Source organism: Cervus elaphus, chromosome X, assembly GCF_910594005.1.
Source record: "Cervus elaphus chromosome X, mCerEla1.1, whole genome shotgun sequence".
NCBI classification, from domain to species: Eukaryota; Metazoa; Chordata; class Mammalia; order Artiodactyla; family Cervidae; genus Cervus; species Cervus elaphus.
The window spans coordinates 60,071,147-60,098,469 of NC_057848.1; the positions used below are offsets into that span (position 1 = coordinate 60,071,147).

The 27,323-nt window shown below is 38.4% G+C and overlaps 1 protein-coding gene across 1 annotated transcript in view; it reads left to right on the forward strand.

Moving 5' to 3' along the window:
* The window catches only part of LOC122689658 (transmembrane 9 superfamily member 2-like), an 83,612-nt gene extending 61,076 nt beyond the window's left edge, over positions 1-22,536 (forward strand). Inside the window, exons 15-17 of the mRNA XM_043896263.1 lie at positions 579-690; positions 4,906-5,077; positions 22,372-22,536. Coding sequence (XP_043752198.1) covers positions 579-690; positions 4,906-5,077; positions 22,372-22,439 — 352 coding nt within the window. The 3' untranslated portion in view covers positions 22,440-22,536. The remainder of the gene's footprint in view (positions 1-578; positions 691-4,905; positions 5,078-22,371) is intronic.
* Positions 22,537-27,323: the final 4,787 nt, after the last annotated feature.

Genomic DNA, 27,323 nt, shown 5'->3' on the forward strand with positions numbered 1-27,323 from the left:
TGCAACTTTCTGTTTCTAAAGTCACCAGCCCAGGTGGGATGCATGAGACAAGTGCTCGGGCCTGGTGCACTGGGAAGACCCAGAGGAATCGGGTGGAGAGGGAGGTGGGAGGGGGGATCGGGATGGGGAATACGTGTAAATCTATGGCTGATTCATATCAATGTATGACAAAACCCACTGAAATGTTGTGAAGTAATTAGCCTCCAACTAATAAAAAAAAATAAAATAAAAAAAATAAAGAGAAAACATGTTTTCAAATGTGTATAGAGAAAATTGATGGGTTTCAAGTGAACACTAAATTATAGGAGCAGACAAATATTGGTAAGTAGCAATACTGTTTCTGATGAGAGAGAACATGGCCAAATTCTGAAGCTGTGTAGGTGAGGGAATATACATATATATTTGATACTACATGGATACTACATGGATTTGATGATATTACATGAATAGATGAAGTCTGGAATGAAAATCTCAAGGTGAGAAAAGTGTGTGACAGTTTACTGTTTAGAGTTGGATGGACCTTTCTGTGTGTATCCTTAAGTTAAAGCTTATTTTAAAATTGTCATTTTTCTTTTCAGGTCTCATCAGATGTACATCATGTTTGGCTTCCTTTTCCTAGTCTTTATAATTCTTCTGATTACTTGTTCTGAAGCTACCATTCTGCTGTGTTATTTTCATTTGTGTTCTGAGGTAAAGACATAAGAAACTAATAATACATCTGAAGCTTTCTAAACCTGCATTATTAGAATTAGAAGTCTGTTGAGAAAGGGATTAAACTAAGTGTTAACTGCATGGTTTCTACAACTTGGGATCACTTTTATATTGTGTTTTCCTAATGACACATTTTGATTTTGATGCAGCTATCAAGTTAATGCTATGTTTTTATTTAAATTAATTTATTTCAGTTGGAGGCTAATTACTTTACAATATTGTAGTGGTTTTTGCCATACATTGATATGAATCAGCCATGGGTTTACATGTGTTCCCCATCCTGAACTCCCCTCCCACCTCTCTCCCCATCCCATCCCTCTGGGTCATCCCAGTGCACCAGCCCTTGCATTGAACCTGGACTGGCGATCTGTTTCATATATGATAATGTACATGTTTCAATGCTATTCTCTCAGATCTTCACACTCGCCTTCTCCCACAGAGTCTAAAAGACTGTTCTATACATCTGTGTCTCTTTTGCTGTCTCGCATATAGGGTTATTGTTACCATCTTTCCAAATTCCATATATATGTGTTAGTATACTGTATTGGTGTTTTTCTTTCTGGCTTACTTCACTCTGTATAATAGGCTCCAGTTTCATCCACCTCATTAGAACTGATTCAAATGTATTCTTTTTAATGTCTGAGTAATATTTCATGGTGTATATGTACCACAGCTTCCTTATCCATTCATCTGCTGATGGACATCTAGGTTGCTTCCATGTCCTGGCTATTATAAACAGTAAACTGCAATGAATATTAGGGTATACGTGTCTCTTTCAATTCTGGTTTCCTTGGTGTGTATGCCCAGCAGTGGGATTGCTGGGTCATATGGCAGTTCTATTTCCAGGTTTTTAAGGAATCTCCACACTGTTCTCCATAGTGGCTGTACAGGTTTGCATTCCCACCAACAGTGTAAGAGGGTTCCCTTTTCTCCACACCCTCTCCAACATTTACTGTTTGTAGATTTTTGGATAGCAGCCATTCTGACTGGCGTAAGGTGGTACCTCATTGTGGTTTTGATTTGCATTTCTCTGCTAATGAGTGATGTTGAGCATCTTTTCATGTGTTTGTTAGCCATCTGTATGTCTTCTTTGGAGAACTGTTTAGTTCTTGGGCCCATTTTTTGATTGGGTCATTTATTTTTCTGGAATTGAGCTGCAGGAATTGCTTGTATATTTTTGAGATTAATTCTTTGTCCATTGTTTCATTTGCTATCATTTTCTCCCATTCTGAAGGCCGTCTTTTCACCTTGCTTATAGTTTTCTTTGTTGTGCAAAAGCTTTTAAGTTTAATAAGGTCCCATTTGTTTATTTTTGCTTTTATTTCCAATACACTGGGAGGTGGGTCATAGAGGATCCTGCTTTGATTTATGTCAGAGAGTGTTTTGCCTATGTTTTCCTCTAGGAGTTTTATAGTTTCTGGTCTTATGTTTAGATCTTTAATCCATTTTGAGTTTATTTTTGTGTATGATTTTAGAAAGTGTTCTAGTTTCATTCTTTTACAAGTGGTTGACCAGTTTTCCCAGCACCACTTGTTAAGGAGATTGTCTTTTCTCCACTGTATATTCTTGCCTCCTTTGTCAAAGATAAGGTGTCCATAAGGTGTGTGGATTTATCTCTGGGCTTTCTATTTTGTTCCATTGATCTATATTTCTTTCTTTGTGCCAGTACCATAGTGTCTTGATGACTGTAGCTTTGTAGTAGAGCCTGAAGTCAGGCAGGTTGATTCATCCAGTTCCATTCTTCTTTCTCAAGATTGCTTTGGCTATTCAAGGTTTTATTGTATTTCCATACAAATTGTGAAATTATTTGTTCTAGTTCTCTGAAAAATACTGTTGGTAGCTTGATAGGGATTGCATTGAATCTATAGACTGCTCTGGGTAGTATAGTCATTTTCACTATATTGATTCTTCCAATCCATTAACATGGTATATTTCTCCATCTATTTGTGTTTTCTTTGATTTCTTTCATCAGTAGGTTAATGCTACTTTGATAGAAAGTTTTCAACAGAAAGCAGTTTCTCTCTGGCTAGTTACTATAATTTCTGTATAGTATTCAGTTAACATAAAAAAAGTAGGGAACTGATTTGATAGTTCAGACATAAACGATCTGATTTGATGATGTTTTCTTTTTAACAATGAACATTTTCTTGTAGCTTAGGCCAGGATTATATTTTATGGGCTTGAGGTTGCTGCTAAAGACCCTTTCTCTTTCTTTTTGTTGTTTTGGTTGCCATGGACATAAATAATTCTTTTTACCTAATGCCACCCTCAATTTTTCCTAAGGTCATTTTGAATAACTGAGCTAGTGGTGAACATATTTTCTTAAATCCCCTAGATCCCTCTTATTTTGGTAATTTAATGTGACTTTCTAAAGGTGACAAGAGAGTTTAGGGAATGATTATTATATACATGATATCTTAGAGCATTTTTTTCTTGAGCTATAGGAATAAAAGTAAAAGATATATAATTATGTACATATTATACTTAGGTAAGTATATACTTAAGTATATACTTATGTACGTATATACTTAGAATGAATGAATACTCATTCATTCTATGATACATTTTGTCATAGGAATTCTGTAACAATCATTAATAAAACATTAATAGGCATAAGATATATATATACACATATATTTCTTAGAAAGGTTTGAGGGCCCCCAAAACCATCCACATATTTGGTGACTCACTAGAAGGACTCATGAGACTCAGCATATAGACATCTTCTTGGCTAGGGTTTGTTACAGCAAAAGGATGCACAACAGGATCAGTAAGGGAAAAAGACACAGATGGAACCTGGAAAAAAAACCCATGTGCAGTCTTCCTGTGTTTTCTCTCCCTCATGAGGGGACACACCAAGCGTGCTCCTTCTGCAGCAGTAAAAAATGCAGTAGTATATGTGCAGTGTGTCTGCCCAGGGAAGCCCACAAGAGACTCACTAGCCAAGGCTTTTATTGGGAGCTAGTCACATAGGCACACTCTGCCTAACAACTCCAAACTTTTCAGACACTCTAAAGGAAAGCACGTGTTCGCCATGAATCACATAGTTTGTACAGTCTAGGTATAGAAAACCAGTCTTATCAGTCAGGGAATGATTAAATGCTAAATTCCCAGGTATTAAGCCAAGAGTCAACCTTGTAAGCAGACTTTTTTTTTTTTTTTTTTTGTAAGCAGACCTTTCTAAAGATGGCAACCTCAGACCTGCTATGTTAACTCTTTTCTGCATTTATCCCCTTGGCCCTTGACCATGGTGCTTTTATGGTAATTTTATTATCAGAAGGAACCCATGGGCAGGGTGAGACTAACCTGATTATTGACCTCTGTCATGCCTCCATGGATCATGAATTTAGCCAGTTAAAATAATTCCCATTAACCATAAAGGTCTATCTTAAACAAACAAACTTATAGAAAAAAAGAGCAGACTTGTGGTTACCAGAGGCACGGGTTAGGGGGAGGGAGAATTGGATGAAGGTGGTTGAAAGGTACAAACTTGCAGTTATAGGATAAACAAGTACTAGGGATGTAATGTACAACATGATAAATATAATTGACACTGCTGTGTGCTCTTTATGACTGTTGTTAAGATAGTAAATCCTAAGAGTTCTCATCACAAGGAAAAATATATTTTTCTCTATTTCTTTAATTTTGTATCTATATAAGATGATGGATGTTTAGTAAAATTACTGTGATAATCATTTCATGATAAGTTAAGTCAAATCATTATATTGTACACCTTAAAATTAGACAATGCTGTGTATCAATTATATCTCAATAAAACTGTAAGGGGGGAAAAAGATCTATCTTAAATTTCTCTACTAACCTTTTTTTACCTGAACTGAGGCATCAATTCAGGCCCAGCACAACTCTGGCCAGTAAATTGAAGCTGACCTGAAAGCCTTCCAGGGCTGAGGCAGCGTCTAGGGAGAAGGGATGTGCATATTAGAAGTACAATCCCTGAGGGCACACATAGTCCCCCTGGAAACCAAGAGTTTATCATTGTGAGGGCGCCTCAAGCAGGATGTACATTAGTCAGACAGTACATATGAAATTAAATTTCTTCTGAAACTTCCTCTTTTATTTCTTTTAATCCACAGTCCTATAGAGCCTATTTTATGTTGCCTCTTATTATAATTACTAACCCATGTATAGTTAGAGTTTCATCTAAAAAGTTGTTTTTTCTACCTCTTCTCATAGGATTATCATTGGTGGTGGAGAGCCTTTCTTACCAGCAGTTTTACAGCTGTTTATTTTTTTGCTTATGCAGTTTACTACTTCTTCGCCAAACTTAAAATCACAGGCATTGCAAGCACCATTTTGTACTTTGGGTACACGATGATCATGGTCTTGATTTTTTTCCTATTCACCGGTAAGCACAGAATTACATTTTGTGTATTTTGGATTCTCTAAAGAGACTTGGAGATAGCCATAATATAATAAGCATCAATTAACAATTAATGGAAGGAAGAGGGAACAAAGTCATCATGTTCATTTCTATGCTTTGGGGATAAAAGATTGCAAGGCCTGGGGAGCTGGAGGGACCTTATGTACTTAGCTGCAAGACCGTCCCTTGTGAATGTTTTTAAACAGTAGGGATGTGTTCCAAAACACAGTAAGGGTTGTGTGTAATCACTTTTGAATTCCTTTCAGGCATAAAAAATTAACTGACTTGAATAACTTTTAAATTAGTAAAATTAGATTAAGTCAATATAAGCAATTATAGGTGAGGAACAAGATGGATACTTCTTAGGATTACTCATTTGGGATTGTTATTTTGGTTCAGATGTGATGGAAATTCTTGTTTAGATGAATGCTTAAAGCAGGTGAAAAAATGGCATTGTTTCTAAAATGATCCCATTGGAGAAATAATGAATTTGGAGAGCTTTATGCCCTTGCCAGCCCAAGGGAAGCAGTGGTCCACATTTACCTGCCTCACTTTTTAAGTTCTGGTTTTAGCTCAAGTCACACCATTTGTGTAGGTCAGTTTGGAACATTTGAAGCATCTTCCTATGCTTTTAACGCTCCAGGTTCAACAAATATGCAAAAATTAACAATGAAAATTTGTCAGAAATCAAAGCCTTAAGACACATGCAAACATTATCTGAGAAACTGGGCATCTTGGTGGTGACTTCTTTCTGTCGTTTTTGTGTACCTGCTGCTCTTAACTCTTCAGTAAGGAGAAGACTGTGCAGGCCTCCTCTCATCTCTCAGTTCTATTTAGGAAATTCCCTGGTGGTCCAGTGGTTGGGACTCCATGCTTCCATTTCTACTACAGGGAGCCTGAGTTCCATTCCTGTTGGGGGAACTAAAAAATGGGTTCTATTTAAAACCGAAGGCCTGACAGTGTCTCACTATTCTAGCCTAATGAGGCTCCTCACGTTTGCTTCTGAGGTTTTTAAACTTTTTACTGAAATATGCCTGCAGAAAAATGCACACGTCATAAGTGTACAGCATTGAACACACTCTGTAACTGACAGCCATGTTAATAAAAACTACGTGATCCACGGACCCAAAGCCTCTGTTGGGCATCTTTCCACTCATCTTCCCCAAAGGCAACCACTATCCTGACTTTTAACAGCATCAGTGAACTTGCCCTGTTTTTGAATTGTAGGTTAATGGAATCATACAAGATAGACTCTTCTATGTCTGGCTTCTTTGAGGTCAGGTTTCTTTTTCCCCAGATTGTTTGTGAATTTCACCCATATTGCTGTGTGTACATGCCATCTCTGCCCACAGTGTCTTGTTTTGGATTTCTCTCTTTGTAAATTACTGGCTTTTCTATTTGTGTAATGTGCAGTTGAATGGATTGAGTGCAGTGATTTCAGGCTAATGTTTTCTTCATTACCTAACATTTTGACTCAGGCTACCTTTTTCTGGGAGTCTTATATTACCAGTAGCTTCTTTCAAAAGTGAAATGTCATCCCAAATGGTCCCATTGCTGACAAACATCTATGCCCATTGGTAGTCTCCACCACTTAAATTGCTTCTGTCACTAATATCTGACTCTGCAAGGTTCTCAGTGGTCTCTTGCAAAAACCTAATGGCCGTTCCCTGGTCACCATCCTCCCTGGCTTCTTGGTTAAACACTACTCCACACCCATTCTGTGAAATTCTTCTAGCAAGATTGGCATTCTTCTTCCTGTGCCGAATTGTGAATTCTTTTGTTTCCCTCCCTCTTCCTGTCACCTAACTCTAGGCTTTATTGAGGGTTCCACCTTCAGCATTTCAGTCCTTTCTGCACTCTCCCTTTTAGAGTTTATTTAGTCCCAGGGCTTCATTTATCTCCTTAGTGCTGACAGTTCCCAAATCTCTGTCTCTAGCCATAACCTCTCTTCACGTATATTCTGAACATTTTCATGTCATGTTGGTTCATGCCCCAGAAAGTGAATCTAGCACTTCCTCCCCCACCCACTGATTCATCTGAATTTCTCTCTCTCTTTGACCCTCATCTCTAATCTCTGATCTCCTTGGCTTAATTTGCATGAATTCTTAACATAGCCCTTCCATGCTTTATGGACCTCCCTGATAGCTCAGTTGGTAAAGAATCTGCCTGCAATGCAGGAGACCCCAGTTCGATTCCTGGGTCGGGAAGACTGGCTGGAGAAGGGATAGGCTACCCATTCCAGTATTCTTGGGCTTCCCTGGTAATTCAGCTGGTAAAGAATCCACCTGCAGTGAGGGAGACCTGGGTTCAATCCCTGACTTGGGAAGATCCCCTGGAGAAGGGAAAGGCTACCCACTCCAGTATTCTGGCCTGGAGAATTCCCTGGACTGGATTAGTCCATGGGGTCACAAAGAGTCGGACATGACTGAGCGACTTTCACTTTCATTTTTCCATGCTTTATAGTTAATCACAGCCTCCCTATTTATTCTTCAGAAACTTCTTTTTCTGTCTTACACAGCGCTAGACTCTGGGCTAGGTGCTGGGAGCACAGTGGTGAACAAAACAGGTAAGGGCCCCTGCTTTTGTGGATGTTATATGTTAATAGATGGCAGACAAAGAAGGAATTAGGGTTTGATGAATTTTGTGAAAGAAATGATATGAAAGAAGAGGTGGATAATCAAGTGTTTCAAACAGGTGACAGCATGTTCAAAAATTCTGAAGTAGGAAGGAATTTGACATCTTCAGAGAGCATGGAGTTCACAATGGCAAGGGGAGCGGGACTTCACTAGGTGGCAATAGTGATGTTAGAGATGTAAGGAACTGGCAGATCTTACCAAGGTCTCAAAAACTCTACTAAGGAATTTAGATTTTATTGTTGGAGTGATGGGACGTTGAGGGGGTTTAAATGTGATAATTTCATTCATCTTATTAGAAAACTTTAATAGTGCCCTACTTCCTTATCAAGATCTAAACTTACCTTGGTGTTTGGGCTCCTGTTCTACCTGCTCCGTGTATTTTCTAAATCTCTTAAACTGAATCATTTATTGAGTTCAGGTGTGTATCCTCCTGATTTTTTTTTTTAGCATGTTTCTCCACCTAACTTGGAATCTTCTTGAGAAAAGGGACCACACATCTTATGCCTATTTTCTATCCTTCATAGTGCTAAGCACATGGTTCCTCTTGAATTACATAGTGTATGAAAGAGAGTAGATACCCTTATGGAATAATGTTTCCATATCTATTTTACTTTAAAAAATTTTTTAGATTGAAGTGTAATTGATATACAACATTTTATTAGTTTCTGGTGTACAACACAATGACTCTATATTTGTATATATTATCAAATGATTACCATAATGTCTAGTTGACATCTGTCATACACAGTTACAAAATGTTTGCAATCAATGAGAACTTTTAAGGTTTATTCTCTTAGCAGCTTTTAAATACTAATAAGTATAGTATTATTATTTATAATCACCATGCTGTGCATCATATCCCTATGACTTATTTATTTTATAGCTAGAAATTTGAACTTTTGACCACCTTCACTCATTTTGCCCACACTCTTTTATTTTTTTCCATTTATTTTTTATTAGTTGGAGGCTAATTACTTTACAATATTGTAGTGGTTTTTGCCATACACTGACATGAATCAGCCATGGATTTACATGTGTTCCCCATCCTGATCCCCCCTCCCACCTCCCTCCCCCTCCCATCCCTTTGGGTCATCCCAGTGCACCAGCCCTGAGCACTTGTCTCATGCATCCAACCTGGACTGGCGATCTGTTTCACCCTTGATAATATACATGTTTCAATGCTATTCTCTCAGATCATCCCACCCTCGCCTTCTCCCACAGAATCCAAAAGTCTGTTCTATACATCTGTGTCTCTTTTTCTGTCCTGCATATAAGGGTTATCGTTACCATCTTTTTAAATTCCATATATATGCATTAGTATACTGTATTGGTGTTTATCTTTCTGGCTTACTTTGGATGAAACTGGAGCCCATTATACAGAGTGAAGTTTGCCCACATTCTTGTCTCTATCCCCCAGCCTCTGGAAACCACCAGTCTGTTCTCTGTATCTATGAGCTTGGTGTTTTATGTTTTTAAGATTCCACATGTAAGTGAGAGCATGCAGTATTTGTCTTTCTTTGTCTAACTTATTTCACTTAGCATAATGCCCTCAAAGTCCATGTTGTCACAAAAAGGATTGTATTTTTTATGGCTGAATAATATTCCACTGTGTGCATATACCACATTTTCTTTATCCATTTATACATCAGCAGACACTTAGGTTGTTTTCATATCTTGGCTACTGTAAATGACACTGCAGTGAACATGGTGTACATGGCTTTTTTTCTGTAAGTGTTTTCATTTTCTTTGGATAAATACCCAGAAGTAGAATTTCTGGATCATATGGTAATTCTATTTTTAATTTTTTTAGGAACCTCCATACCATTTTCCATAGTGGCTATACCAATGTATATTCCTATTAACAGTGCACAGGGTCCCCTTTCCTGCACATCCTTGCTAACACTTTTTATTTCTTGTGTTTTTGATAATTGTCATTCTAACAGGTGTGAGATGTATCTCATTGTGGTTTTGATTTGCATTTCCCTGATGATTAGTGCTACTGAGCATCTTTTCATGTACTTTTTGGCCTTCTGTATGTCTTTGGAAAAATGTCTATTCAGATCTTCTGCTCACTTTTTGGTAATAAATTGCATACATCTATAGTAACAGGGGGAGAAGGAAATGGCAACCCACTCCAGTATTCTTGCCTAGAGAATCCCATGGACATAGGAGCCTGGTGGCCTGTCGTCCATAGGGTCGCACAAAGTCGGACTGAAGCGACTTAGCGTGCATGCATGCATTGGAGAAGGAAATGGCAACCCACTCCAGTATTTTTACCTGGAGAATCCCAGGGACAGAGGAGCCTGGTGGGCTGCCATCTATGGGGTAGCACAGAGTTGGACACGACTCAAGTGACTTAGCAGCAGCAGCAGCAGCAGCATAGTAACAGGCCTAAAATCTTTCTGGAGGGTGTATATATTTTTTCCTTTCCAGTTTTATTCAGATTTTTTATTGAGGTATAGCTGACATACAGCTCTGTATAAGTTTCAGGTATACAGCATAATTATTTGACTTTCATGCATCATGAAATGATGACCACAGTGGTCATGAACATTGACCACTTGAACATTTATATCAATGAACATTTATATCATACAGATACAAAATTAACAAAACAGAAAAATTTTTTTCTTCTGAGAACTCTTAGGATTTACTCTCAACAACTTTCATATGTAATGTACAACAGTATTAATTACACTTACCATGTTTTACATTATAAGTACTTATTTATTTTATAACTGAAACTTTGTATCTTTTGACTGCCTTCAACCAATTCCTCTTCCCCTATCCCTCACATCTAGTAACTACAAATCTGATCTCTTTTTCTATGAATTTGTTTGTTTCTTTGTTGAAATATAATTGACCTACAACACTATGTTAGTTCTTGATATACAACAGTGATTTGATATTTCTGTCCATTTCAAAATGATCACCATGATAAGTCTAGCTACCATCTGTCACCATACAAAGATACTGCATAATCATTGACTATATTCCCCATACTGTACAGTTCATCCTATGACTTATTTATTTTGTAACTGGGATTTTGTATCTCTTAATTTCCCTCACCTGTTTCACTCCTCCCCCCTCCCCCCAGCAGCCACCTGTTTGTTCTCTAAATCCATGACTCTGTTTCTATTTTGTTATGTTTGTTCAATTGTTCTGTGTTTTAGATTCCATGTACAAATGAAATCATACAGTATTTGTTTTTCTCTGTCTGACTTCTTTTACTTAGCATAATACCCTGTGGGTCCATCTATGTTGTCCCAAATGGTCAAATGACAAGGTTTCATTCTTTTTTAATGTCTGAGTTATATATATATATAATATATGTGTATTATGTATATATATATCTATGTGTTATATATATTATGTATATATATGTATCTACACACACATATACCACATCCTCTATTGATAAACACTTAGGTTGCCTCCATATCTTGGCTGTTGTGAATGAGGCTTCAGTGAGCATATGGGTTCATATAGCTTGAATTAGTGTTTTTGTATTCTTCAGATAAATACTCAGGAGTGGAATTGCTGGATCTTGTGGTAAATCTATTTTCAATTTTTCAAGAATCTGCATAGTGTTTCCATAGTGGCTGCACCAGTTTACATTCCCACCAACAGTGTAGAAGGGTTTCTTTTTTTTGCACACCCTCTCCAGCATTTGTTATTTGTAGACTTTTTAATGATGGTCATTCTGACTGTTGTGAGGTTATACTTCATTGTAGTTTTGAGTTTTTAAATTAATTTATTTTTATTTTTATTTTTTTTATTAGTTGGAGGCTAATTACTTCACAACATTTCAGTGGGTTTTGTCATACATTGACATGAATCAGCCATGGAGTTACACGTATTCCCCATCCCGATCCCCCCTCCCACCTCCCTCTCCACCCGATTCCTCTGGGTCTTCCCAGTGCACCAGGCCCGAGCACTTGTCTCATGCATCCCACCTGGGCTGGTGATCTGTTTCACCATAGATAATATACATGCTGTTCTTTCGAAACATCCCACCCTCACCTTCTCCCACAGAGTTCAAAAGTCTGTTCTGTACTTCTGTGTCTCTTTTTCTGTTTTGCAAATAAAAGCAAAAATAAACAAATGGGACCTAATGAAACTTAAGAGCTTTTGCACAACAAAGGAAACCATAAGTAAGGTTAAATTAATTTTTATTGGAGAATAGTTGATTTGCAATGTTGTATTAGTTACAGGTGTACAGCAAAGTGAATCAGTTATACATATACATATAGCCCCTCTTTTTTAGATTTTTTCCCCTATATAGGCTATTACAGATTGAGTAGAGTTCCCTGTGATATACAGTAGGTCCTTATTAGTTAACCTATTTTGTATATAATAGTGTGTATATGTCAATCCCAATCTTCCAGTTTATTCCCCTCCACCCCCTGGTAAGCATAAATTTATTTTCTACATCTGTGTCTCTTTCTGTTTTGTAGATAAGTTTATTTCTACCCTTTTTTTTAAGATTCCACATATAAGGGATATCATGTGCTGTTTGTTGTCCTCTGACTTCTTTACTCAGTATGACAATCTCTAGGTCCATCTGTGTTGCTGCATATGGCATTATTTCGTTCTTTTTTATGGTTGAATAATATTCTATTGTATATATAGTACCACATCTTCTTTATCCATTCATTGTTTATGGGCACTTGGGTTGTTTCTATGTCTGGCTGTTGTAAATAGTGCTGCAATGAACATTGGGGTGCTTCTATCTTTTCGAATTATGGTTTCTCCAGATATATGATATATGCCCAGGAGTGGGATTGCAGGATCATATGGTAGCTCTATTTTTAGTTTTTTAAGGAACCTCCATACTGTTCTCCATGGTGGCTGTACCAGTTTATATTCCCACTAACAGTATAGGCGGGTCCCTTTACTCCATACCCTCTCTAGCATTTATTGTTTATAGACTTTTTGACGATGGTCATTCTGACTGGTGTGAGGTGATTCCTCTTTGTAGTTTTGATTTGCATTTCTCTAATCATTAGTGATGTTGAGAATCTTTACATGGGCCTCTTGGCCATCTTTATGTCTTTGGAGCAATGACTATTTAGATCTTCTGCCCATTTTTTTTGGATTGGGTGGTTTGTTTTTTTGATATTGAGCTGCATGAACTATTAGTATATTTTGGAGATGGCATATGAGCCCTTAAGAGCCAAACTTCAGTTTGTATCAGCTGCTTGGGTCTCATGGGTATGACCTCCATGGTTTTTCAAAACCCAATGTCTGGAGAGTTTATTTCTCAGGTGCCAGTCTTAAAGGTTGGAGTGCCTGATGTAGGGCATGAACCCTTTGGTCCTCAGAAAGAAGCTCCAGGTTTTGGATTCCCTCCCAATTGTGTATCACCATGCTGGACTTGGGGTTTATGGTGAGATCATTGTCCCAGCCTTTCCTACCCACTATGATGCAGTTTCCCCTCTAATTTGTCCCTTGTGAAGATGTTGCTCTGCCAGGTTTTTTTCAGAGGAATTTGTTCCATGTATTGCTGTAGGTTTGGTGTGTCTATGGGAGGACGTGAGTTTAGGATCTTCCTATGTCCCTGTCTTGAATCAGAGCAAATTATTTTTCATGGCGGGGGATGGGGAGAGGAAAAGAGATCTCCATATCTATTTTAAAATTAAATCATGAAAAACCTCCAAAGTAAATCCTAGTTATCGTTCATATCAGGAAAAAAATTTTAAATCGTGAAGTGTGCTTTGGACATCAATTTTCTACAACTGTTCTTTAAGAAGCCCTTTCTGCCTAAGACTCTTGAATGGCATCTCTGTATTCCATTTCACCACTATATTTTGAGGTTCACAGCAGGAAGCAAGGCTTATTGCCTCTCTGCTCATGGTGTTTCACTTTTGAGGAAGACATTCTTAATGAAATAATTAGTCTTAAGAATATAGATGTACACAAAAGTACAGTTCTTAATTGCTGATTACTTTCTTGCTACAGGCAGATCTTTCTGAGAGTGAATTTTTTAAATGAGAACTTTAAAATTAGCAATATCTATTCATGTAAAAATTACTGAAGAGTTTTACACTAACTTAGAATAATTATGCATTCATCCAGATTTCTTCCTTGTGGTCACCACATTCCTCTTTGGTATTTGAATTCATCCATGGCATCATAATGGAAGTACAGGACCTCATAGCTTTTCAATATTGAGTATGTTCCTATATATCCTTTATATTTGCCACTTTTATGGCTGTTTAATCTGTTGAGAAGATTACTTAACTGTTTCTTCACTGTTGAACCCCCCCCCCACCTCCCCCCACTTTGAATTATTTCCTTAGGATAGTCTGTGAAATGGGATGACCGGGTCAAAAAGCATAAATATTTTTATGGCTCTTTATGCTTTTCTGGCATCAGCAGAGTTGTATCATTTTCCCTACAGCCTTGGCTGGCATTGAGTATTATTTTAACAGAAATAATAACCAACTCCCCCCAAAATGGTTTTCTTTTTTGTTAACTCAGTATGTCTAAAATGGCACCCCATTGTTTTCTTCCTCTCAGTTTTTGAGGCAAAGGAAATGATGTGCATTGTGGCTGGTGTTCCTCTACTCAATTTTCAGTACATAGCACACTAACAGATGTGTTAATAACATTTTGAAATAGAATTCAAAGAACAGGCAGAAGGATAAGCCACACTATACCAATAATGTCACCAAAGGGTACCAGGAGAGAAATGTTACATTGTAGAGACAAAGATAAACTTCAGTTCAAGTTGGGTGACTTGTCCCAAATCCTAACTAGTTTCAGTATAACTAGTTTAACCAGCTGTTAAGAAACCAGCTATTAAAGAAATGAAGTCTATGTGTGACCAAGTAGGCTGTGATATCTTCTAATTTGATCATTTTACTCAGATTTCTAATGGAGGTTGATGGTCGGCACACATGTGGATACTTGATCTTGATTGGAGGATAGTGATTTTTAAAATTTGCATCAAGTTCTCTTTTTGATATCAACAAATGAGTTAAAGTCTTAAAATTAATTGAAATAATGTATCTCTAGTTTGATATAATAGACATAAGATCAGAATAACCAATTCAGATCTAACACTTAAGATTCCCTCTCCTAAAGTTTAAATGCTATGTTCTATTATGATAGTAGAGTTTATGGTTTAATATAAATCCTGGTTGGCATTACCATGGGTAGCAAATTAAATATTTTATATAAATGTTTGCATTTAGCCACAGTCTATTACTCCTGAGCAGTGGTTCTCAACCAGGGACAGATTTATCCCCTTATAGGACATTTAGCAATATCTGGAGACAGTTTTGATTGTCACGACTGGGATGGGAGGATGCTAATGACATCTAGTGGGTAGAGGCCAAGGATGGTGCTAAAGATCCTATGATGTACAACAAAGAATTATCTGGCCCAAAATGTTAATAGTACTGTAAGAAATACTATTTTTGAACCTCACTTTTACCTGGGAGTTAATGCTATTTTCCAAATATAGTTTTGTTCATCTCAAGAGAACATGTTTAGAATCAGCGACTTTGAATCAGCAATCACTGTGCAGTGATTGAAGCCAGTGTGATGCAAAGAGTTTCTAAGACCCAGAAGTATCAGCCAAGTTTAGAGTGCTTTTCTGTTGGCTTTCTCACTAAGTGTCTATGCTTTAAACATATTTTTATTCATTAAAAGAAGCAAATAAAGTTCAGTATATTTTGAGAGTGTCTACTGTTTAATATTTTTGTCACTAAATTGAAGTGAAAAATGTTCTCACACAGTGCATGATGAAATAAACTATACTGAAGGAAAAGTCCAATTATCTTAATATACAAATATTAGCTATAGTGGTTCTTTTGTGCTTTATTATACCAAATTGTCTCTGTCTTATTAAAAATTTAAATTCTAAAGGACAAAAGATCAGAAAGGAATAAAGATGTATTAATGCTAATTGTTAAGCAGCCAACAAATATTTACTAAACTTTTTATGGGCTTGGCAAGGTGCTTACAGGGAATATGAAAACATAAGATATAATACTATTTATTTCTTATTGAGTCAATTATGTGTCAACTATTAACATACATTTATCTCAATTTTCACCTAACTGTCTAACTGTTGTGAGGTGTAAGTCATATTACTCCTATTGCATGGATGAGGAACTGAGGTCCAGAGAGATTAAGTGACTTGTTCAAGGTCACTTAGCTAGCTTAGTCTGGGAGCTATGATTCATTCAAATCCTGGTTGGTCTGACTCCATTGTTTATTCTTTTTTTTGTTTGTTTATTCTCTTAAATACAACTCTCCACATCCTCCTTAAGCAAGAGGTACTTTTTTAAGCTAAGGCCAAACCAACCACCAAATGATGCCTGCAAAATCTCCTCTGTGGCTTTCTGTTAGATCTGGTGGACTTCCTATAATTGGGAGAATGAAGACAGGTGCATGTACCTAAAGCCATAAAACATCACCCTCAGGGGTAGATGACGATAACAGCCAATTCCAAGTCTTTTCCATGCTCTTTCAACCCTTCCAGCCCTTCTTAAAAAAATAAAGGCACACCCTTCCAATTTTTCCACATTATTCTAGAATACAGGGAGTCAAGGCCAGTATAATCTTTGGGATAATTCTATTACCTCTTCAATCCCAGCTCATTTTTATTTCAGCTTATATTTATGGACCAAAATGCCGGGTGCTATTGGAATGAACAGGACATAGTGTTCTCTATTTTCAAGAATATTGAGAACCTCAAGGTCTTAACATTTTTTCCCAGTACAGGTAGTTACAGACCTATTCTAACTCTGGGCCCTGTGGTAGCTAGTATTCTTCTAGTTTCAAGTATCATACTAAAAATTTCAAAGGAAGGGAAGTATTCCTTTTCCTTATGCTCAGTTGCTAAGTTGTGTCCGACTCTTTGAGACCCCATGGACTGTAGCTGGCCAGGCTCCTCTGTCTGTGGAATTCTCGAGGAAAGAGTACTGGAGTGGGTAGCCATTCCCTTCTCCAGGAGATCTTCCTGACCCATGGATCAAACCTGTGTCTCCTGCACTGCAGGCAGATTCTTTATCACTGAGCCACCAGGGAAACCCAAGCATTTAATAAATAACAGCTATTGTCATTATTATAATCATCATCGTCATTTTCTTGGTCATGAAGGTATTTGTTCATATCTCTGGCTAAACTAAACCGACTAAAACCAATAAATCTGATGCCCAGGGCCTATCCTAAAGCCTCTGAATCAGAATCCTTGCTTATCTGTATTTTTAATTGCTTAACAAGTTTGTAATACTCTCCAGGGTTTAAGTACCTTTGCTATGGAAAGCTATTTAAAGTTTGTAAGTAGGGGCTGGGCAATCAAATTTGTGTTTTGGAAATATCACAATCACTCTGATAGAGTGGAGAATTGATTTGAGAGGGAGACTGGCCATAAAGACAAGCCAAGAGATAGTTTTGTAGATGAGAGATTTAGTGAGTATGACTTAAGACCCAATGGCTATGGAGATGGACAGATGGATGGAGGGGATGGATTCAGAAAATTCCCATAAAAAGCAACATCAATCATGTTCTAGAACTGATAATAGAGTTTTTAGAGAAAAGATCCTAGAAAACATTATTTTATTATTGATAGAGCATTGAGCTTGGAAAGTAAGCATAAATTAATCAAGGAATCAGTGAAAACTATATTTACCATATCTGATTTTTATTTTTATGAGTTATACAATTATGCAAATATGAGTATAAAATATGTTTATAAATTATATTAAATTGTCTCTATTAAGACTTTCTGCATTAAACACAGAAACAAAAAATGTCACGGGTTACCAATTGAGAGGGGAAAAGTGGTTGTATTCTGTATCATGGTAAGTATTCAGTTGAGGAAAAGAAGTATTTATGAGAGTGATCCATTGCCCACTGTGCCATGAAGGCAGGTGAGAAGAAGTATTTAAGTAAGCATGTAAAATAAAATATTTGCACTTTAAAAAAAATTCCAAGTTGGAAGGTCTTGGTGACTGATAAAATATGAAAGTGAGAAAGGCTGGAGTTAAGGGTCCTTTCCAAGTCTCTGACTGTGACCTCTATATAAGCAGCAATATGTTGATTAGCCCCTGGCATTGTTCCCCACCAGAGGTCCCCCTGCTATTTTTTTACATTTTGACCACACCTCACAGCGTGCAGGATCTTAGTTCCCTGTCTTGGGATGGAACCTGCACCCCCTGCAGTGGAAGTGAGAAGTCTTAACCACTGGACTGTCAGGGAAGTCCCTGAGCCACTTTTTCTATCCTTTACATTACCTGGCAAGCGCCAGGCCCAGAGAAAGTGTTTACTGAATACTGAATCAACTATGGCTGAAGAGAGTCAAGGTCCCTAAGACCTTTGCTCCAAACAAGCTTTCTCTTTATTCTGTGCAATGGCTGTAATTCCAATGGTAGGAAAATCTTTTCTGCATGTCTTAGTCACAGGTGCCAATTCTCAAAATAATATATATTGGAATTTAGTCCCCACAGTAGCTGTGGAAAGCCTCTTTAAAGGTTTGTTTATATTGAATAGAATGTGATAGACTTTCAAAATGTTTTATTAGCTAGTTTCTTCTTCTTTTTTCAAGTGTACATGAAGACTTTGGGAAGGCCCTGGAGGAAATGTGTATTGGATGCCAATCTTAGATCAGGCTGTGAATTTTGTTTTTCTCATTGTAGAATTGCATTTAGGGAAAGGAAAGGGGGAAATGGGCTTCTCTGCTTGTCTTAGACGGCCTCATTCAAGATCCTGTAGTTGGTTTGTCTTTTTGTAATGTGTCTCCTGACCTAATGAAAAAAGGTTAAGTTTAGAAAGAAACTAGGACATTTCTAGTACTGGTTTAGTACTTTCTCTGTCCTGGGGCAAATGTAGGCAAAGACACCAAAGGTATAATACTTCTCCCTTTTTGTCCCATCTCCCTTTTTCTATCCTTAACTTGTAGTACCAGCAATTGAGTTGTAGAAAAAATTTTTTAAATTTCTCCAGATCCTTTGTTGTTGTTATTGAGTCACTCAGTTGTATCTGACTCTTTGCAATTCCATGGACTGCAGCCTGCCAGGGTCCTCTGTCCATAGGATTCTCCAGGCAAGAATACTGGAGTGGGTTGCCATTTCCTCCTCCAGGGGATCTTCCCGACCCAGGGATTGAATCCCTGTCTCTTGCATCTCCTGTATTGGCAGGCAGATTCTTTACTACTGAGCCACCTGGGAAGCCCACTCCTTTACATTGCTTTTAACTTGTGTGGTTTTTTAACTTGTGTGTGCTTTTAACTTTACTTGCTTTTAACAATGACCCTTAGAAATTTCCACACCTTTCTTAATATTTAATGTTTGTTTACAAAGAAGGAAGGAATAAAATGAAAGAAAGGAAGGAAGGAAGCATTGAAGGAAGGCAGACAGATAGGCTAGCCCAGAGGTTCTGAACCCTGGTTTCATAGTAGCAGGACCTGGGGAGATTTAAAAAATCTTGACATTCAGGCATCTCAATCAGTTAAGTAGCATAGCTGAGGGTGTGACCCAGATAATAGTATTTGTTACATCTTCCCAGGTGATTCCAGGCTACAGGTGATGTTGAGGCGTTTAGTCGAATAAATCCCAAGTGAACATACTTTTCAACCCCAGATCAGAACATCATTTCTTGAGTGCCTATTTTGACAGACACTCTAATGTATTTTGTCCTTTTTTTCCCTCAGGTCAAGCCTGTTGGGTGGGTGGGAGTATGATTCCTTTTCACTTATGAGGAACAGAGGAGAAAGGTAGCTTGTTCTACATCACCCAGCTAAACATCTGCGTGACTCGAAAGTCCAGCTTCTTTAGCTCAGTCAGCTCTCAGAACAGTGTGAGGGCTGATGAATTTTTGTGTTTTGGGTAGGACACATTTTGGTATTTTAAGTAGAGCATCAAAAGGTTGAGAATTCATAGACATTTTCTTAATTTATGGGACTAATATGCAGCAAATGGAAATCAGGAGTGTTTTAGATTCAGAGACATACGTTATCTCATGAACCTTTGAAGTTGTTGGATTCAGAAAAGGGAGACAAAAGTAGGAATAGGTATTATCATCCCCATTTTTCCACTTAGAAAACTGAGGGTTGGCAAGACTCTCACTTGCCTAAGATCAACAAATAACCAACAGAGGACGCTTGTGTCCCTCCAGAGCCTATAATCTTATCACTATTCCATGTGTGTATTCAGTTGCTAAGTCATGTCCGACTCTTTGCAACCCCATGGACTGCAGCACGCCAGGCTTCCCTGTCCTTTTCTATCTCCTGGAGTTTGCTCAGATTAATGTCCATTGAGTTGGTGATGCCATCCTACCATCTCATCCTCTGTTGCACCCTCTCCTCCTGCCTTCAATCTTTCCCAGCATCAGGGTCTTTTCCAATGAGTCGACTCTTCTCATCAGGTGGCCAAAGTGTTGGAGCTTCAGCTTCAGCATCAATCCTTCCAATGAATATCCAGGGTTGATTTCCTTTAGGATTGACTGGTTTGATACCATATTAACTGACAAGGAGCTGTAAAGAGTGGGAGGGAAGTGGCATGATGGTATATAGGATGGAAAGTTATTCTAAATTTAGAAATTGGCATAGAAAAATGTAACAAACCCTGCCTACAGCTTTCTGTGATCTTGCTATTAAGATATTCTCCTAGATGATTGACTTGTCTTATGGTGCCCCATTTAGACTATGGGATTTGGAAATCTTATTAGAATTTTCTTCAATTAAGTCATTGAACATTAAGGTCATTTGAAAATTAAAAAAAAAAAAAATTTATTTTTATAGTATGAGCATCAATGGAATTCTATGTTAAAGAAAAATTTGTCCATAATCATGTCACCCTAAAATAGGGAAGTATCTTCTGTCATTTATGCTGTGCTCTAGTCTACGGGTTTAAAGCTTATGTAATGTTCTCATAAGTGTGATACCTGGAACTTGTTTAAGACCTGGCTTTTTTCACCTAATACCATATTATAAAGATTGCCCCAGGACTTCCCTTGTGGCACAGTGGATAAGAATCCACCTTCCAGTGCAGGGGACACACATTTGATCCCTGATCGGGGAAGATTCCACATGCCTCGGATTAACTAAGCCCCTGTGCCACAACTACTGAGCCAGTGCTCTAAAGCCTGTGAGCCACAACTACTGAAGCCCACAAGCCGTAGAGCCTGTGCTCCACAATAAGAGAAGCCACTGCAATGAGAAACCCGCACATTGCAAGGAAGATCAGTGAAAGCCTAAGCAAAGCAACAAAGACCTAATGTAGCCAAAAGTAAAATAAATAAATAAGTTATTAAAAAAGATTGGCCCATGCTGCTTTATATATCTTTATGTTTGTCATTTTTAAATAAAATAATTAAACTAATCAATTAATTTGGCTGTGCTGGTCTTAGTTGTGGCACATGGAATCTTTTTTTTTTAGTTGCTATATACGAACTCCTAGTTGCAGCATGTGGGATCTAGTTCACTGCTGCTGCTGCTAAGTCACTTCAGTCGTGTCCAACTCTGTGTGACCCCACAGACATCAGCCCACCAGGCTCCCCCGTCCCTGGGATTCTCCAGGCAAGAACACTGGAGTGGATTGCCTTTTCCTTCTCCAATGAATGAAAGTGAAAAGTGAAAGTGAAGTCCCTCAGTCGTGTCTGACTCTTAGCGACCCCGTGGACCGCAGCCTACCAGGCTCCTCCATCCATGGGATTTTCCAGGCAAGAGTACTGGAGTGGGGTGTTATTGCCTTCTCCACTAGTTCCCTGACCAGGGATCAAACCGTGGCCCCCAGCATGGGGTGCTCAGAGTCCCAGCCACTGGACCACCAGGGAAGTCTCTATATTTGACATTTCTGCTGCCTCTCTTATTTCATCTTAGTCCATCATTTAGCTAGTCACCTATTTGGGGGCATTTGGTTTGTTTGTAGTTTTGCAATATTATAAATCAGTATTATGAACATTTTTTGCATGACATTTTTTTCTCTATAGGATCATTTCTTTAGGATAAATCCCCAGAGATGGGATGTTTCTCAAGCTTAATATTATAAAACTTTCATTTAGAAAGCTAATATATGCTCTGATTATATAAGTAAATAGATTATTCTTGCTTTTAAAAAATGTATTTATTTGGCTGCGCCAGGTCTTGGTTGTGGTACACAGGATCTTTAGTTGCCACACGTGAACTTTTCTGGCATGTGGAATCTAGTTCCCTGACTAGAGATCAAACTGGGCCCCCTACAGTGGGAAGCAGAGTCTTAGCCACTGGACCACGAAGGAAGTCCCAAGATTATTCCTTATTTTGCTATGTATAATGATAATGGTTATTTACATTTTCCAAATTGAAGCAAGTTATACAAAGTTTATTATGTTAGAAAAGTAGCCTTGGACCTTTTTGTATCCGTTTTGAAATAGAGAACTTAAGCTACTTGTTTTTTGCTTTGGTTAAAGACCTGCAGTGTTCAATCAAATGGATTCTCACACCCCTTTGCAGGTGACTGCCTCCAGCCCTGCTGCTCATCCTCTTTGCTCAGCAAGAGAGCCTGGTGATTTTTATTGGATAAAGTACAAGTCTTGAGATGCAGAGAATCAGTACTCCATCTCCAAACTGACATGCTTTGCATTTTTGAGAAAGCTATTTTGATTTTCTATAATGTCTGGTTAACAAAAATCTTTCTCATTTTGTTTCAGGAACAATTGGATTTTTTTCCTGTTTTATTTTTATTTCTAAAATCTACAGCGTGGTGAAAGTGGATTAAAGAATGCCCCCAAAGGCTTCAAGGCACGTCACCCTTGCCTTTGAATATGTATCTGTATCTTGTATGAACATCTACAGAGATACATATGCTTCCAATTGCATGCTTTTAAATATATATCAATTTAAAAATCTCACTGTCTGGCCTCAGTTTGTGTAACACAAAATGCTATTATATGGGAGAAAAATCAAGGTGACAAGTAGGTTTATTCTAAGTACTATTTTCCTGAAATGGTACCATAAAAGGGTATTTAATTTAAAACAACCAGAGCAAGGGAGATACTTTTTCTTAATTTAAGTACACTGGTTTTTCAGTTGAGAAGGTTTTTTCCCCTTCTTTTTCTTCCTTGTCTGTTCAGAATATCAGAACTCTTGTCAAATAAATGTTAGGTAAAATGTGACATTTTCCAACTTAAGTTGATTGTACAAACAATATTATACCTTTGTATCTAAGTGATCACTTAAAAATATCCATTGGTTTAGCATACAGAGTTTATGAAATACCAGATACTGCTGTCTTATTACTCAGTTAAATCTGTACATTCCTGATTGTTTAGCTGCCTATTGTTTTTGCTTGTTGCCCTTGGAAAACATGCTGAGAATGTGCAAGCTTGACTTAGTTGTGTGTAGATAACAAATTTGAAGTCAATTCTCTTGGATTTATTTGCTCCTACTAGACAATAGTCAGGTGTCACAACTCCCCAAATATTGGTAATTTGTATTGCAAATGTTCTTTGAGCTTGCAGTTTCGGGGGAGATGGCATGAAATTCATACATTGTTCTGTGATAAACATTATTGATAAATATTTGTCTTATTGAGGTAAAGATTTAAAAACCACCTATACATACCCTTCAATTCATGAATGTTCTCAAAGTGGGCCTCAAGCTGAGGAATACATGTTGGTGTGTGCAGGGATCAAAGAGGTGGTGTGGCTCTTGACGGGGAGTCTGCAATGAAGAGGGACAAGGTCAGAGAATTGCACTCTGAAAGAGAGTAGGAGAGGGAGGAAGAGTTGACTAGTTGCATTGGGGAAGAAGAAACTCATTTGGTCGCCTGCAGTAGGCCTTCTTCTATATTGGAAGGAGCAGGGTTTTGACTGGGGCCTGGAGCAGACTGAGGGGAGGAGTGGCTACAGACAGTCAAAGGTGTCTCTTGACAGTGGGATTTTCTGATCCTCTCAGCCCTCTTGCATACAGTCTCATAGTCAAAAGCTGACCCCTAAACCCTGCCTGAGAGGAAGAGCTGTTATGAGGAGATGCCATGGAACCAGGCCCCTTCTCCTCTAAATACTCTGCACTAAGCATTGTTCCAGCTTCCGGCTCCTACCAGGTTTGCTGCCTGATAGTTTTATCTGAGTTCACTTGCTTGCACTGGTAGCTTGCTAGAAGGTATTAATAAAAGTATTTCGGTAGCAGGAGAGGGTCGCTGCCTGGTGGGCATTCACAGACCAAGGTTAAAGGTGACTGTGTGAATAAGGCAGCCATCTTTTAACATCTTGAAATACAGCGTGTAGGTCAGTATTCGATTTAATTTTGGAGTAAAAATGGGAGAAGGGAGGGCACTTTCTTTTGATTGAAATGGGCATGGATAGCTCGGATAGCTCCCTGAACCTCTGTAGGGCTGCTTCAGAGGTACAAGGGTGCAGGTCCTTAGACCACCGCTGATAAGATTTGGAGAAGAAGGGCTACCAGTAGGTCAAGCACCTGGACTTGAGAGGAACCAGTAGACTCTTTTAGATATATTTGTTTGTCTCATCTGTGCCCTGTGTTTTCATGTCATGATTGGTGTTAGAGGCAGACCCATTTTCTTAAACTGGGGCTTGAGGGAACACGCTCCTGCCTCTTGTTACATAAACCCTGTGAGTTGGAGCTGCATTGTGTGTGTGTGGGGGGGGTGGTGTGGTGGTTAGATGGTCTGTGTGTGGCTTAATTGTGCCAAGGGAGGTGTCCTGGTCATGAGTAGCAGGACAATAGGGGCAGGAGCCCAGTGGGGGTGATCCAGGTGCTGGGCAGTAGTGTTTCTTAAAGCCTATTCACCCCCACCCCGCAACCTCATGGCCTTGGGAATAAGGCTGGCATTATTCCCACAAGCCATCTGGCCCCATTTTTCCACTCAGCCCACCCACCCTCAGTTTGCCATTTTTAAAAAATTTTATTTTATATGAGAGTATAGTTTTTAAAAAATATTTATTTTATTTGGCTGAACTGGGTCTTGGGGCTTCCCAGGTGGTTCAGTGGTAAAAAATCAGCCTGCCAATGCAGGAGACGTGGGTTCAATTCCTGGGTCAGGAAGATCCCCTGTTGGAGGAAATAGCAGCTCTAGTATTCTTGACTGGGAAATTCCATGAAATTCCTGGTGGGCTACAGTCCATGGGATCACAAAAGAGTTGGACATTACTGAGCGACTAAACACCAACCAACCAGGTCTTAGTTGCAGCATGTGGGATCTTTAGTTGCGGCATGTGAACTCTTAGTTCAGCATATGAAATCTAGTTCCCTGACGAGAGACTGAACTCGGGCCCCTTGCATTTGGGAGGGTAGAGTCTTAACCATTGGACCACCAAGGAAGTCCCTATATGAGAGAATAGTTGATTTACAATGTTGTGTTAGTTTTAGGTGTACCGGAAAGTGAATCAGTTATGTGTATACATATATCCACTCTTTTTGAGATTCTTTTCCCATATACGTTAGAACAGAGCATTGAGTAGAGTTTCCTGTGCTATATAGCAGGTCCTGGTTGGTTATGTATTTTATATATAGTAGTGTGTATTTGTTAATCGCAAACTCCTAATTAATCCCTCCTCCCACCTTTCCCGTTTGGTGACCATAAGTTTATTTTTGAAATCTGACCACTCTCACTTTGGGAGGGCTAAGCAGATTCCCCTCTTCCAGCAAGCCCCTGAAGACCACTCCCCCTCCCACTGCATATTCCTTATATTGGAAAGACACAATGCAAAAATATTGGAGCCCACATATTTCATTCTACCATGTACTCTGATTAGTTTCTCCCCTGTCTCCTCTATTCAACCAAAAGGGAGGGGATGGAGAACTAGTTATGTGTCTCCCTCCCTTATGTTTTCCCCATGGAGCTTGGAACAATAACCAGATATGCATTAAAATTAGACTTTATTTAGCATATTTAAGAAGAATATACCAAGGACAGATTAACAGCACCTATTTAAGAAACACAAACATTATTTAATAATATTTAGTTAAACCACAAACATCAATCTCTCTGCATTCCCCAAGCAGGAGTCCATTATTCCTGTCCAGCAAGAACATGTGCTGTAACCATTTTAGAAAGGATCCAATTGAAGTCAACCAATATATGAAACCTTGTCCTTGGGCAGAGTCTCTGAGACTCCTGATCTGTGTAACAGTATTGATGTATGAATTTGATTGGGGTGTGAAGGGGTTTCTCTTCTTGCTGGGGGGAGGAGGATTAAGTCCACCCCTTTTGTGCACCTGAAGGTAAGTTGTGCCAGTGGGAACTTGGCCCCAGGATTGTAGTTTGGCAATCCTTTCAAAAGGCACTTTTAAATTGCAAATACTTTTTGAAAAGGAAAAGGAAAAATTCAGATTCAAAATACTAAAGAAATCTGTTTATTGACTGAATGCATTTTCCTCCTGCTTTCAGTCTCAAAAACAGCACATAAAATTTGGTATTAAAAGGCAGTTTTAGAAATTATTCAATATATATATATATAGCTTTTAGCTTTACTATTTTTATTCTTAAAATATAATGACTTCATCTCATAGTTCTCTTTTGTTGTCTGATGCAAATGCTGCTGCTATATGATTGTAATTCTCAAACATCTTAGCTTCGACTCCTGGAGGAGTCCCACTACTTCTTTATCTATTTACCCATCTAAGCTCTTCTCAGGCAATCAATCAAAGAAAAAAAAAAAAGAGCAGCCTTTTTCTGGTTTGTGGTACTGCTTTGGGAGGGGAGAGATGGTCACAATATAGATCTGCTCAATGCAAACCGTCAGTTCACAGTCAGGTACTGGTTGGATCTTGAGAGTACATCATTCTTTCCATCCTGCTAACAGGATTCCAATAGCCTGTCCTGGGGTCTTTGCTTTGTAAGGATGAAAGGATTGTCTTTTTCATTTTGCATTCTATACAATGAATGAAAAACAGACGTGTCAGTGCCAAGTGTGTCGTGGAACTGCCAGTGATGACTTCAGCCAAGACGATTAAGTCGCCGTAATGACCAATTGTACCAGAATCAGTTCTCACCTGTCGTATACTGTACCAGGGATTTAAGAAATGAAAGGCACCACTTCCTGCCACCCCACCTTGGAGCCTCTTCTACATCCTGAAGTATATACTTTAAAAAGAAAACTTTAAACACAAATATACTATGTTCTACTTTGGAAACTGACCAAGGTGTTGGTCACAAATAGAATTGTGCATGCATTTGATTAACTAACTTTACATGGACGCACTACCCATTTTTGAGGGTGACACAATCTATAGACACATACAGTCTAATATCTAGCACCTTATCTCCAAGAACACATATTTTATATACAGTAATAGCTTACATTTAGAAGAATTACTACAGAACGGAATACACCACTGAAAAGGACAAAAATACCAAAAGTTTTAACATCAAAGTTGTAGCACAGATGAAGGGGTGGGGGAATCCACTCAACTTTGAAGCACCAAACTGAAACCAATCTTGTTTTTGCGTGTATTTTAGAACAAGAGAGATCCAGGAAGGAATTCTTGGCCATAGCAAACCTCTTGTGAGTGTACAAGTTACTGTGTTTTCCCCTTGGTGTGTAGACACTGAGACAGGTGAGCTTTGAGAGGCAGTGATGAGAATACTTGACAGCTATTGGCAACCTTCACTGACCTTGAGGATTCTTACTCTACCTTT